The 13,156-nt window shown below is 42.4% G+C and overlaps 1 protein-coding gene and 1 long non-coding RNA gene across 6 annotated transcripts in view; one reads left to right on the top strand and one right to left on the bottom strand.

Annotated features, from left to right (window-relative positions):
- LOC117347990 overlaps positions 1-785 on the bottom strand; it is a 34,816-nt gene extending 34,031 nt beyond the window's left edge. For all 5 annotated transcript variants that reach the window (XR_004536882.1, XR_004536883.1, XR_004536886.1 and 2 more), the window contains exon 1: positions 588-785. This is a non-coding gene — a long non-coding RNA (uncharacterized LOC117347990). The remainder of the gene's footprint in view (positions 1-587) is intronic.
- A 7,420-nt stretch (positions 786-8,205) lies between these two features.
- Positions 8,206-13,156, top strand: part of LOC117348585 (nicotinamide riboside kinase 2-like) — a 32,775-nt gene continuing 27,824 nt past the window's right edge. Inside the window, exons 1-2 of the mRNA XM_033920875.1 lie at positions 8,206-8,231; positions 9,651-9,741. Coding sequence (XP_033776766.1) covers positions 8,206-8,231; positions 9,651-9,741 — 117 coding nt within the window. The remainder of the gene's footprint in view (positions 8,232-9,650; positions 9,742-13,156) is intronic.

Genomic DNA, 13,156 nt, shown 5'->3' with positions numbered 1-13,156 from the left:
ATTCAAATCACTATAGTAATGTATTCCATGTGCTGACAATAAACGTGAATTGACCAGATTTGCCAGCAATGATACAGGAGGGGAACCAATAAATAAAAAAACAAACAAACCTACACGTCACAATTTTAAAAAGTTGCCAATATCTCCTCTCATCTAAGTGATTTCCCTTCGTTAAAACTACAGACAAATTTTTTTAACACCCCAGTCTGAAAAGGGTCAATAAAATCAATTCTGCTAACTAAGAGGTTAGACAAGACTGAATGGGGGTTAAAAAAAGAAACTCTCGTTTATTTATAAATAAAAATGTAAACAAACGAATAATTTTAAATATATTGCCTTCTAGCTGTGATTTTGCTCTTATGGCTTAAGAAAGGGCGACAACAATAAAAGACCAAATACTAATTTTAAAAATACAACAATGCAATAAAGCACCTTAAGGTTTGAAAGCTTCTGTAAGAAACAGTAAAGTTTCAGCAGTTATTTGGAGAAATCGTCATTCGGCATAGAAGAGAGTTAAAACGCCGTGTTTTACAATATTTTAAACCCCTCTTTAGCAGCATAAACTCGGGTCAAGGGGTGACGCTTACCGACATCAACCGGCCGGGTTATGTCTCCTTTGCCGCGCCGCCACTTCACTCCCCCTAGAGGGCAGGCGAGCAGCCGGGTTATGGGAGGAATCTCCGGAAATAGCCCGTTCTGCGCAGACTCGGGAGACTGGCGCGAGCCCCCCGCGTTCCCAGCGCGCCACCTACAGGGCGGTGTCTGCACAACAGGAAAGAAAGAGGTTTTTCTTTTGTGTCTGGAAGGGTGGGGGGGGGAGATGCGTTTGCTTTTCTTCAGTGCACAGACCACACCCCAAAAAATGTTTTGGTTTATTTATTCACTTTTATTTCTGTCCATTCCAGTGAAATGACGGGGTTCTCCGGTCCCAGAAGTCGGACGATCTGTCTGATTTTTAGACATGATTGCTACAAGTTGCCACTCTCACTGAAAATTCTTCATTGGGATCTTTTCCAGATAAGCCCCGCCAGTAATGGAAAAAGTGGACGCGCCGAAAGTTAAGCCCCGCCACCTTTTGCCAGCGCACGCAACCTTAACCAGTGAAGTTCTCAGCACAATGGCCCCACAACACAGCGCGATGTAATGTAATTTAATGTAATTTATTTCTTATATACCGCTACATCCGTTAGGTTCTAAGCGGTTTACAGAAAATATACATTAAGATTAGAAATAGGAAAGGTACTTGAAAAATTCCCTTACTGTCCCGAAGGCTCACAATCTAACTAAAGTACCTGGAGGGTAATAGAGAAGTGAAAAGTAGAGTTAGAGGAAAAATAAAAATAAAATAAACATTTTAACAAGACAGCATTGATCTAAATACTTTGGGAGGTAGAAGAGAGGAGAGAAAGGAATAGAAGCAGAAATTTAAATGATAGAAATAGAACAAAACAAAGACAAAATGCAAAACAATAGATAAGATTAAAGATAAATCATAAGCTGGAAAGAAAAATAAAATAAAACTTTGTCTTCAATCCACGGTTTCAGCGTCAGTGATGAAGTGGAGCAAGTAAGTTTAGGAGGAGCGATTGACGTTTCCAGAAAAAGGGCTTCTTCAGGGAAGAGACTTGGCCGACAGTCCCAGGATGTCTATGTCTCCTCCCCTGCAATGTTCTCCCATCCATGCATTCCCTCCCAGACACACTGCCCGTGCCCCAGCCGCTCCAAGGAGGCTGCCCCAGATGAGGCCCACGGTGAATGCAGGATTCTCTCCTCTGCGGGAAAGCCGCCCGGAGCCGACAGTCGATCTTCATAGCGGATTGCAGGGGGGGAAGAGTTCACACTCTTGGTAGGATCGGGTCTGTGTTCTCTCGGTGGTTGTGGCTGGTCTCATTGCTGCTTAGGTGTAAAAGCAGTTGATCTCCACTGCTGCTGATATTTAAAAGCAGGCAGATTGATCTCTCCAATGGACTGCAGGGGGAGGAGTTCACAATCCTGGCAGGATCGGGTCTGTGGGCTCTTGGTGGTTGCGGTAGGTCTCGCTGCTGCTTGTATGTAAAAGCAGTTGTTTTTCTACTGCTGCTGATATTTAAAGCAGGTAGATTGATCTCTTAAACGGGATATAAGGGGAGGAGCTCTCGATAGTGGCGGCTGGTCTTGGTACTGTTTAGGTGTAAACGCAGTTGATCTCCTCCTTCTGATGATATTTAAAAGCAAGCATATTGATTTTTCCAACGGAATGCTGGGGGAAGAGCTTACTTGTCTGGCTGGTTCAGGGCAAAGGGCTCTCGGTAATGGTGGCTGGTCCTGTTGCTGCTTAGGTGTAAAAAACAGTTGATCTTCCTAGTGGACTGCAGAGGGAGGTGGAGCTCACACTCTTGGTTGGATCGGGTCTGTGGGCTCTTGGTAGTTGCGGATAGTTCCGCTGCTGCTGAGGTGTAAAAGCAGTTGATTTCCCACTGTTGCTGATATTTAAAAGCAGGTAGATTGATCTCTCCAATGGACTGCAGAGGGAGGAGCTCACATGCCTGGCTGGATAGGGGCAAAGGGCTCTTGGTAGTGGTGGCTGGTCCTGCTGCTGCTTAGGTGTAAAAGCAGTTGATTTTCCTAGCGGACTGCAGGGAGGGTGGAGCTCATATTTTTGCAGGATCGGGACTGTGGGTTTTTGGTGGGTTGGTCCCGTTGCTGCTGGGTGTAAAAGCAATTGATCTCCCACTGCTGCTGCTATTTAAAAGCAGGCAGATTGTCCAGGGAGAGGAGCTCTGCACTCAAACTGCCATCCTCCTCGCCTCCAAGTTCCGGAATTGTATAAAGTAAAGTGGGGGGTTCCCCCCCACGCCCCCCCCCCCCCGTCAGAGCACTCAAAAAATATTATAAAAAAGAGGATATGAAACTTAACATTATAAAAAAATAGGATAAACTGTCGACCATTTTTTTAAGGGCTCCGACATGGGGGCGTGGGGACTTTACTTTCTACAGATCGCGCCTCTTTTTTATAATTTTTTTTGGGTGGTGGGGGTTAACTTTTTGGCGGGGCTTATCTGGAAAAGATCCCTTCATTGGAAACCACTTGTTCGGAATTCAACGAAAAGAAACTCACTCTCTAGTCCAGAACCCGTGCATGTAATATTTTATAGCTTTCAGAAATGGGGCGTTGACATAATTTCATTAACTTCATAATTTATGAAGCTTGGCTTTGAAGTGCAATCTTTATGTTGGTTTGTTGCTAAATAGTTAAATACTAGAATAATAGTAGTAAAAATCAAAAACAGCAAGAACAATTTTTATTCCACCTTTTGAGATATAAGAATAAACTATGTGCTACAAGTATGTTAAAGTTGTTAAAATATATACCAAAATTTTGTACACTCAAACTATGACTGTTCAAACCCCTGTATTATTTGAACGATCAACTCAATGTAGCCGCTTTTGCGATTGTCTAAATTTATATAAAATATGTTTAAAGATTCTTAGCAAGCAGCTTCCCTTGTTTAAAAATGGACTGAAAACCCACCTTTTTGATATAGCCTTCAATCCTTAACCCTGCAACCCAGCCAGCTGATTAATTGTTTCCCTTAACTGTATCCTGACATCCTGTTTGTCTTTGGGAAGCAGAGCTGAGACTATGATGTCATAATGCCTCCTTCCACCAATAAGAGACAACCTCATCAGTGATATCACAATGACTTGATTGTCCTGTACTCCCCTCTGCCCTCCAACCCAGCCAGCTGATTAACCCTTCCCCTTAACTGTATCCGTGACATCCTGTTTGTCTTTGGGAAGAAGATCTGAGACTGTGATGTCATAATGCCTCCTTCCACCAATAAGAGACAACCTCATCAGTGATATCACAATGACTAGATTGTCCTGTACTCCCCTCTGCCCTCCAACCCAGCCAGCTGATTAACCCTTCCCCTTAACTGTATCCGTGACATCCTGTTTGTCTTTGGGAAGAAGATCTGAGACTGTGATGTCATAATGCCTCCTTCCACCAATAAGAGACAACCTCATCAGTGATATCACAATGACTTGATTGTCCTGTACTCCCCTCTGCCCTCCAACCCAGCCAGCTGATTAACCCTTCCCCTTAACTGTATCCGTGACATCCTGTTTGTCTTTGGGAAGAAGATCTGAGACTGTGATGTCATAATGCCTCCTTCCACCAATAAGAGACAACCTCATCAGTGATATCACAATGACTTGATTGTCTTGTACTTTCCTCTGCCCTCCAACCCAGCCAGCTGATTAACCCTTCCCCTTAACTGTATCCGTGACATCCTGTTTGTCTTTGGGAAGAAGATCTGAGACTGTGATGTCATAATGCCTCCTTCCACCAATAAGAGAGAACCTCATTAGTGATGTCACAATTGCTTCATTGTCCTATACACCCCTCTGCCCTCCAACCCAGCCAACTGATTAACAGTTCCCCTTAACTGTATCCATGACATCCTGTTTGTCTGTCTTGCCTATTTAGATTGTAAGCTCTTTCGAGCAGGGACTGTTTTCTTACCCTTTGTGACTCTGTACAGCGCTGCGTACGTCTGGTAGCGCTATAGAAATAATTAAGCACACAAAGGAAGACAGCAAGTTAGCAATCTTCAACCAGAATGTAGTGTAAATGCATGGCCTCCAGGAGGTGCTAGCAGAGGAAAGTGAGGTTACTAACCTTTAACCAGGGTTTGCCGTGAACAGCAGGATAAGCCAGCTAAATATAAGTGATGTCATTGCTTGATAGTGCCAGCTCATACTTGCTCCCCCATAGCTCAGAAAAGTATGTAAAACCCTTCTGAGCAGGTGTAAGACAGGCCCCCCAGGGCCCTTCCCTTGTGGTAACCACTTCAGCTGCACATGCTCATCAGTCCTTTTTGTATAGCTACAGCAACAGCAGAGCCAGATGAGAAATAGAACTTGAACTGTAGGGGAGGTGGGAAGGTTATGTGGCGGTTCATCCTGCTGTTCATGAAGAACCCCCAATTACAGTTAACCTTACTTTCTCCCTGCACAAACAGGGTAAGACAGCAATATACAGGTGACTCCCCAGCTAAGGCTACAGAACCCTAAGCTAAATAGACTAGGATTTGGAGGACCTTGTACCTGTAGATGTTGTTATGGTGTAGTCAGTTCTAAGGAAATTAAGGATAATTCAGAATACAGCTGTTCGATTGATTTTTGGTTGAAAAAAGAACGGCCATATTAGTCCATATTATCGTTTACTTCATTGGCTGCCTTTGGAGGCAAGAGTAGTATTCAAATTTTCCTGTATCTGCTTTAAGCTGATATCGGGATTGTCTCCATCTTACCTTTTTCCTCATTTTGTGTTGCATAGACCATCAAGAGAAACTAGAAACTTCTACTTATTTGCTTATCCAAAAATTAATGGGTGTAGATATAAGACCTTCTTAAATAGGACCCTAGCATTTCAAACTGGTAGACAACAATTTTGGTTAGGTAAATGCATTCAGCAAGCTATGCTATCCTATTGCTGTTTTCGGAAATTAATTAAGACCACTTTGTTCGATAAGTTTATTACTTAGTGAGTTTTATTAGTGAAATTCTATTTTACAAATATTTGTATTTTTTACTGTATTATTGTATTTCGCTGATTGTCCAGCTCTTTTTAGTGTAAACTGCCTAGAACTTTTGGTTATGGCAGTATAAAAGAATAAAGTTATTATGCAAGTGAAAACAAGAGACTGGAATTATGTAGTAGCCAAAGTTGTATTACTAAACTGGATGCCATTAATAGTTAAGTACTGATTATGTAGAACCAGGAGTCGATAGAAACATGACAGCAGATAAAGGCCAAATAGCCTATCTGCATCATTCACTATCTCTTCATTTCCCTAAGAGATCCTATATGCCTGCCCCATGCTTTCTTGAATTCAGACACAGTCTTTGTCTCCATCACCTCTACTGGAAGATTATTCCAAGCATCTCTTGGTTTTCTTCCTACCTTTCCCGTCACACTTTTAACATATGCTCTGAAGGATCCTCCTCTGCTGCCATTCCATTATCAGTCAGCGTACCTCAGGGCAATGGCATATCAAGGGGGGGGGGGCGCAGTCTGCCCTAGGTGCACGCTGTAAAGGGGTGCACAGTCGGCAACTGAGGCCAGGACATCCTGCCCTATACTGTCGCTTTCCCAAACCAGCAGCAGTAAAACTTTATTTAAATTCATCCAGCCGTTTGCTGCCAAATCATCTGTCTTTATACCACATTCTAGACCAAAAATTTGTCCAAGTCCCAAACGCCCAAAACAAGACCTTTTTTACATGGGAGGGGCCAGCAAAGTGATGGACTGGACACCCAGACATGCAACAGAGTATGTCTTTACATCTATTTGGAATGAACTTCCTGCTGAGATCAGAATTCTTCCATTTCTCCCAATCTTTAGAAAAGCTTTAAAAACACATTTTTAAAATTATTCTTATTGAGGATGAAGATTATGTTACTACAACTTATTAGAATCTAAAGGTCTTGTTCTGGGCGTTTGGGACTTGCAACCATAAGGGCTATTGGGGTGGTAGACAGGTGGGTATAATAGATTTTGGGGGAGTTTTGGAGGGCTCACCATACATTATAAGGGGGTTATAATCAGTGGTGTAGTGAGGGAGGGAGGTGCTTAGGGCGGTGGTGCCCAGCATCACCATGCCATTCTCCCTCCTACTCTTCCACGCCTCTCAAGCGTCCTCATCCCCCGCCTACCTCTTAAAATATTCACTGGCATGAGCAGCATCTTTCACCTCCTGCTCGCACCAACCATGGCTCCTTTCTGATGTCACGTCCTAGTCCCACGACCAAGAAAGGAAGTCAGAAGGGAGCCGAGATGCGTGAGTAGTTGGTGCTCCCACTAAGGGAATAAACTTATTCTCTGAGAGCTAGGAGCTCTTTGCAATGAGCACACACATATAACTTCCCATCAACTGGGAGATAATCATATATGTGACAAAGTGCAAAAGACTGGATAGCACCCCTCTTGCTGCTGAACTAGTCTGTATTTTAGTATTACTGAGCTGAATAATTAAACCTTATTAAGGTACTAAGAATATTAGACTAATATAGAGAGTCTTAAGATTATATTGTGTGCTTTATTTAGTGTTTGATGCATAGCAATATGTAATAAACAGCTCTTCTGTTATCCTGATTAGAATAATCGACTATAAATTAAGTCTATAAGTAAAGAAATGAGCTAGGGATGGACAGGAATGAAGACTAAGTTGCCAGAGACTTTCTCTAGCAGAAAGTTCAAAAACTAAAAAAAGGATTTTATACTAAGGAAACTAGCTAAGTAAGGTTTGCTCTTTTAAAATCTAAACTGGCTTTATAAAGGAACCTACAATTTAGCTTTTAGCCCCAAAATTATCAAAGCATAGAGCAAAATAAATGTATACTTATCCAAAGAACTGTCCTCTTCTCCTCTCCTCCTTAGTAGCCAGACCATTCTCCCCTGAGTATTCTTTCCCATCTCATATTACCAATATTGCTACTCTTTTTGGAGCTGAAATCCCAAAATATACTTCCTCACAACACCCTAGTTTTAGTTGATCACGTTCAGCCCCCCTCAGCCTGGTCTCTTGCAGTAATGCAATATTTGCTTTTAGGACTTCCAACTCTAAAATCACAAGTCAGAAGCCCCAAATCATGTTTGTTGTGTTGAGTATACTCCATTGGGCTCAGGAGAGATTGTGAAGATAAAGGCTTGTGTAGGGTGTCCATTATTTTTGTACCCTGGCCAGAAAGGGGGGTAGCAAGTTAGTTTTCTGGGGAGTGCTTACTGTTCACCTCCTCCTGTTCCCCTTCCCCTCCACCTTGGCCATACTTCTGAATCCGACCTTTTTCTTAATAGGGAAGACACGACTCGTACCACCCATCAACATCCAGGGGCCCCGTGTGCCTGCTGCTGAACGAAACCCGACCCCCTCGGCTTCCCATTGGTCGCCGCGCACGGCTTGAGCAGCCAATCGCCGCAGCTGTTTGCTGACGTCCGCTCCCCCCCCAACTCGCTTAAATAGCGGAGCTCGCGCGCCGGAGCTTCAGTCGGCCGAGTTAGCGGTTCCTCTCAAACATGACGACGTTAAGTAGTTGACGTTTCCTTCTTCTCTTTCCCTTCTCCCTTTCCTCCTCTCGGCTTCCTCGCGGAGTCCGCCCGGGTTTCAGGTCTACGGCTTCGTAGATTTGGCTTCCCTTCGTAGCCGAACAGCAGGCACCATGAAGTACATCTTGGGAATCGGCGGGTGAGTGAGAGACTAACAGTTATTTAGAACTCGTGAATGACAGTTACAGTAATAGGATAACTAAAGTGCCCGCCTTTTTTTTTTTTTGGGGGGGGGGGGGTCCAGATATCTTTATTGAGGCTCAATAAATAAGAAGCCCCAAATAATCATAAGCGACGCCTAAGCCTCGGTGTCGTTGACGGCCGGTGATGGCGCGCGCGTCAGGTGCAGTAACTGTCGTCGCGCGACTGAGTAACCTTTTGGCTAACAAAGCAAATGACCCCAAAACGAAAAGTTAGCAAACTCGAAAGCTAAACAACAACAAAAATAATAATAATAATAAAACAGTTTATAGACTGCACGACCGTGAAGTTCTATGTGGTTTACAATAATTAAAAGATGCTACAAATTGAGTGGATTTAACAAAGTTTATGGGTTTTTTTGGTTTGTTCAATATTTTTATTTTATATTATTCAACAATAAGAAAAGTTATACAACAACTTTAACAGTGATTAACAGCTCTAGGGATCTGTTATTGTGGAATGAGATTGTGCAGGTTAGTTGCCCAAGTAATTTAGGAACAGATACGTTTTTAGCTGTTTCCTAAATTCCCCATAAGTAGTAGCAATTGTTCTAGATCTTTACCCCCATAATGCTGCTTGATGTGAGAGGAGAACAATAACCAAAGGAATGTTTAGGATCTATAATTTTTATCGAACCAACTGAATCCATTTTCAGCCTGGCCCAACTAACGCTTCTTTTCTCAGGCTGATCTCGAAAGCGAGTCCAAAAAATGTTTTGGTTTATTTATTCACTTTTATTTCTGTCCATTCAAGTGAAATGAGGGGCTTCTCCGGTCCCAGAAGTCAGACGATCTGTCTGATTTTTAGACATGATTGCTACAAGTTGCCACTCTCACTGAAAATTCTTCATTGGAAACCACTTGTTCGGAATTCGAGGAAAAGAAAACCACTCTCTAGTCCAGAACCCATGCATGTAATATTTTATATCTTTCAATAATGGGGCGTCGGCATAATTTCATTAACTTCATAATTTATGAAGCTTGGCTTTGAAGTACAGTATTTAGGTTGGTTTGTTGCTAAATAGTTAAATACTAGAATAATAGTAATAAAAATCAAAAACAGCAAGAACAATTTTTATTCCACCTTTTGAGATATAAGAATAAACTATGTGCTACAAATATGTTAAAGTTGTTAAAATATATACCAAAATTTTGTACACTCAAACTATGACTTTTCAAAACCCTGTATTATTTGAACGATCAACTCAATGTAGCCGGTTTTACGTTTGTCTAAATTTATATAAAATAAATTATCTTTAATTACAAATAAGAAGTTAACTGTGGGACTGATTAGATTGTCTAACAGGCGCAGATGTACTCAAAAAATGACCTTAGACTTTGTCTTTCTTCCTTCTTAGCGTTACCAACGGCGGGAAGACGACTCTTACCAATAAACTTGCCAATCAGTTACCTAACTGTTGCGTAGTACATCAAGACGATTTCTTTAAGGTGAGTGCCTCTTAAATATTTCCCTTGCATTTCTAATATTCTAGAATGGGGTTAAAAATAAATTGTTTATTGGAAAATCCTGTGGCTTTATCATATGATACGATTCTATTTGGAATGTCAATGAGAACAAAGAGCCAAATTTCATCAAACAATAATAAGCTTTTATTGATTATGACAGGAGTCGCCATACAACATATTACAAGTAATTGGAAGAATTTGGAGTAGACTCAATTATGATTTCTGGTGGAATTCGTTGTGTCACATTTATAAAATGGAGAGAACAATAGCTATACAAAAAGGGAATTATAATAAATTTAAAGAGATTTGGAGGCCATTGACAAATTATTGTAATGAATAGATACCATTTTCCATTACAAATACAATTGCAAATGTGGGGATGGGTGGGGGTTCTAAATTTTATTAATTGTTTAGATTAATAGGAAAGAATATTTGTACGATTTATTTGGTTGAATTAGTTAAGGATAGGGGGGGAGGGAAGGGAGTAAACTGTGTATTAATGTTATAAAAGAAAGAAATTCAAGTGATGTATTCAATTTCAAATGTTTAATTATTTATTCACTTGTAAGATGGAAAAATGAATAAAGAATTAAAAAAAAAAAGAAATATTTTCTCGTTGGTGACTAAATACTTTTTCACAAATAGCTAAACTGTTAAAACATATTCCAGTGCAATAGGTGTGACATTCTAGACCTGTGTTTCTCAACACATGATATAAGGGTACGCGGGCCGCTTCTTGGGGGTACAGGTACCACCTTCTTTGAGCCACACTCGCTCCTTCGGTCTTCAGCAGCACTGCTTGCATGGACAGCGCTTGCAGCGATTCACATGCTGCACGCAAGTAGCTGACACAGAAACCTTCTCTGAGGGAAAGCTTGTGGGTCAGCCACGGGCAGCATGTCAATCGCTGCTTGTGCTATCCCCACTGAAGACAGAAGGAGCGCGTGCGGATCAAACAAGAATTGGGTTGTCTTTGGGGGGTGGGGGGGCAGGGAGGTGAGGGATCCCCAGCAGCAGGGGGCGGGCAGGAAAGCGGGATTCCCGGAGACAGTGGCAGCTTCTACAGACAGGCAGCTATTTGTGTGCAAGGAGGGGGCACAAACTCGACACAGATGGAAGGGAGGGGGCATGAACATGGAACACAGAAGAGAGGGAGAAAGGGGGTATTAACTTGAGACATGGGAGGGAATAGAAAGGAAGAATAGTTGGGTACGAATGTGTGAGTTAGAGGGAAATATGGTGGCACATGGGGAAAGGAAAATTGGGCATAGAGTGATAGAAATGGTATGAGTTTTGAGAATTTATATCTGCTGTCTATATTTTGCACTATATTTGGCTATTTTTCTATAGTTGTTACTGAGGTGACATTGTATATTGTAAAGTCATCTGTCTTGACCTCTTTAAAAAAAACCGAATTTAAATGATTAACATTTTCTCTGCATACAGTGTGCTTTGTTTTTTCTTTTTAATTTTGTGGTTGTCATGTATTAAGATTATATTGTATGTATATGAAAAATGGACAGAAGAAATTGCATTACAATTAGTACGATTATTATGGGGGTGGGATCAGGGGCGGAGCCTGGGTGGGGGAACTCGGTTGATATTTATTAGAATTAGGGGGTACTTGGCTTGAAGAAGTTGAGAAACTCTATTCTCTAGACAATAGGGTTCTTTCCCCCATCCGTCCTGCACACCCTACCAGAAAGATATAATGATGCCAGATGCCCCTCTGTGAATAGGGGGCCTGCTTACAGAGTTTCTGCCTACTTGGATGCGCACTACAGCAGACCAGTTTGTCTTAGACATTATTCAATCAGGCTACAAGCTGGAATTTGCCCAGCCTCAGTCAGATTGGTTTGTGGATCCTCCATCCAGATGCCTGGAAAAGGCGCGCAGCATTTACTGGATATTCAAGCAATAGAGCCAGTGCCACGCAACCTTTCGGGCTTAGGCAGATACTCTGTATACTTTATCATGCCAAAGAAAGGCTCCAAAGATTGGAGGCCTATTCTGGATCTCCAGCATGTGAATGCAGCTCTCAAGATTCTCCGCTTCCAAATGGAGACTGTGCAGTCAGTCACTGCAGCAGTAGCTTTGGGGGTATTCCTGGCCTCCCTGGATCTTATGCTAAGGCATGGAAGACCTTTCATAATCGGTGGACCCTTATTCAGCTCTCGTCTCGTAGATTCTCACCTTCTTCAGGCTGGTTTGGATAAAGGCCTTACTGTGGCATCTCTGTGGCTCCAGGTGGCTAGATTGTCCTGTTTTAGATCCCGGGACAGTCAGTCCTCTTTAACATCGCATCCTGATGTCACTCATTTCTTGAAGGGAGCTCTTCGGATCAAGCAGATGCCTTTCCCGGCCTGGGACCTTAACTTGGAGCTGTCGAGCAAGTTCCCTTTGAGCCTCTTTGGGATGCTTCCCTCTTAGACTTGATGCTCAAGACTGTTTTTCTGGTCGCCATCATATCTTCCCTTAGGGTTTCAGAACTGCAGATGTCTTGTCGAGACTCTTTTCTCTGAATTTCGGAAGCAGGGGTTTCTCTACAGATGGTTCCTTCCTTTTGCTGAAGGTTGTTTTGGCTTTCCATGTCAATCAGGAAGTGTGTTTGTCTGTCTTTCAGCCAAAAAGTTCCAGAATACAGGATTGCCTATTGATGAAACTGGACATGCGCAGGGTTCTCCTGCGTTATTTGGACTAACGAGTTTCACCTTTCTGACCATCTGTTTGTGCTGACTCATTTGATTAAGCAGGGTACTCCCACTTCTAAGACCACGATCTCCAGATGAATCCATAAATCCATTTCGTCAGCCTACATTCTTGCTGGAAAATGGTCTCCTGTTTCTGTTAAGGTGCATTCTACCAGGAGTGTGACTTCTTTGTGGGCCGAAGCTAAATCTGTTCCTCCTGAAGAGATTTGCAGAGCAGCAACATGGTCTTCGCTTTACACATTTGCCAAGTTTTACAGAGTGGATGTTGCTGCCAGGCAGGATTCAGCCTTCAGGTCCTCGGTCTTAAGGGCCGGCACAGCAAGCCCACCCTAGCTATTTGGGGGGGGGGGGGAGACTGCTTTTGTACATCCTTATTGTCTAGAATGTCTTACCTATTTCACCGGATAAAGAAATTACATACTTACCCTGGTAAGCTCTTTTCCAGTAGATAGGTATCCAGTAGATGGGTGTCCTTTCTGTGCCTGCTTACAGTTTTCAATCTGTTTATGCTTTTCCAAGTTGATTCTTGGAAGCTGGCAGCCATTCAGGGCTGCAAAGAATTTCTATATATGTTCAATTTCATGGAGAGTAGTTTCTGAGCTGCTTTGAAGCCTGTGTTGGCGGTTAAGGGTACTTTTAAGTTCTTTAGAGCAAAACCATTTGTTTAGCCTGTTCTTGCAGGTGCC

This window comes from Geotrypetes seraphini, chromosome 14, assembly GCF_902459505.1.
Source record: "Geotrypetes seraphini chromosome 14, aGeoSer1.1, whole genome shotgun sequence".
In the NCBI taxonomy this organism is placed as follows: domain Eukaryota; kingdom Metazoa; phylum Chordata; class Amphibia; order Gymnophiona; family Dermophiidae; genus Geotrypetes; species Geotrypetes seraphini.
This window is presented reverse-complemented; position numbering and strand designations above follow the sequence as displayed.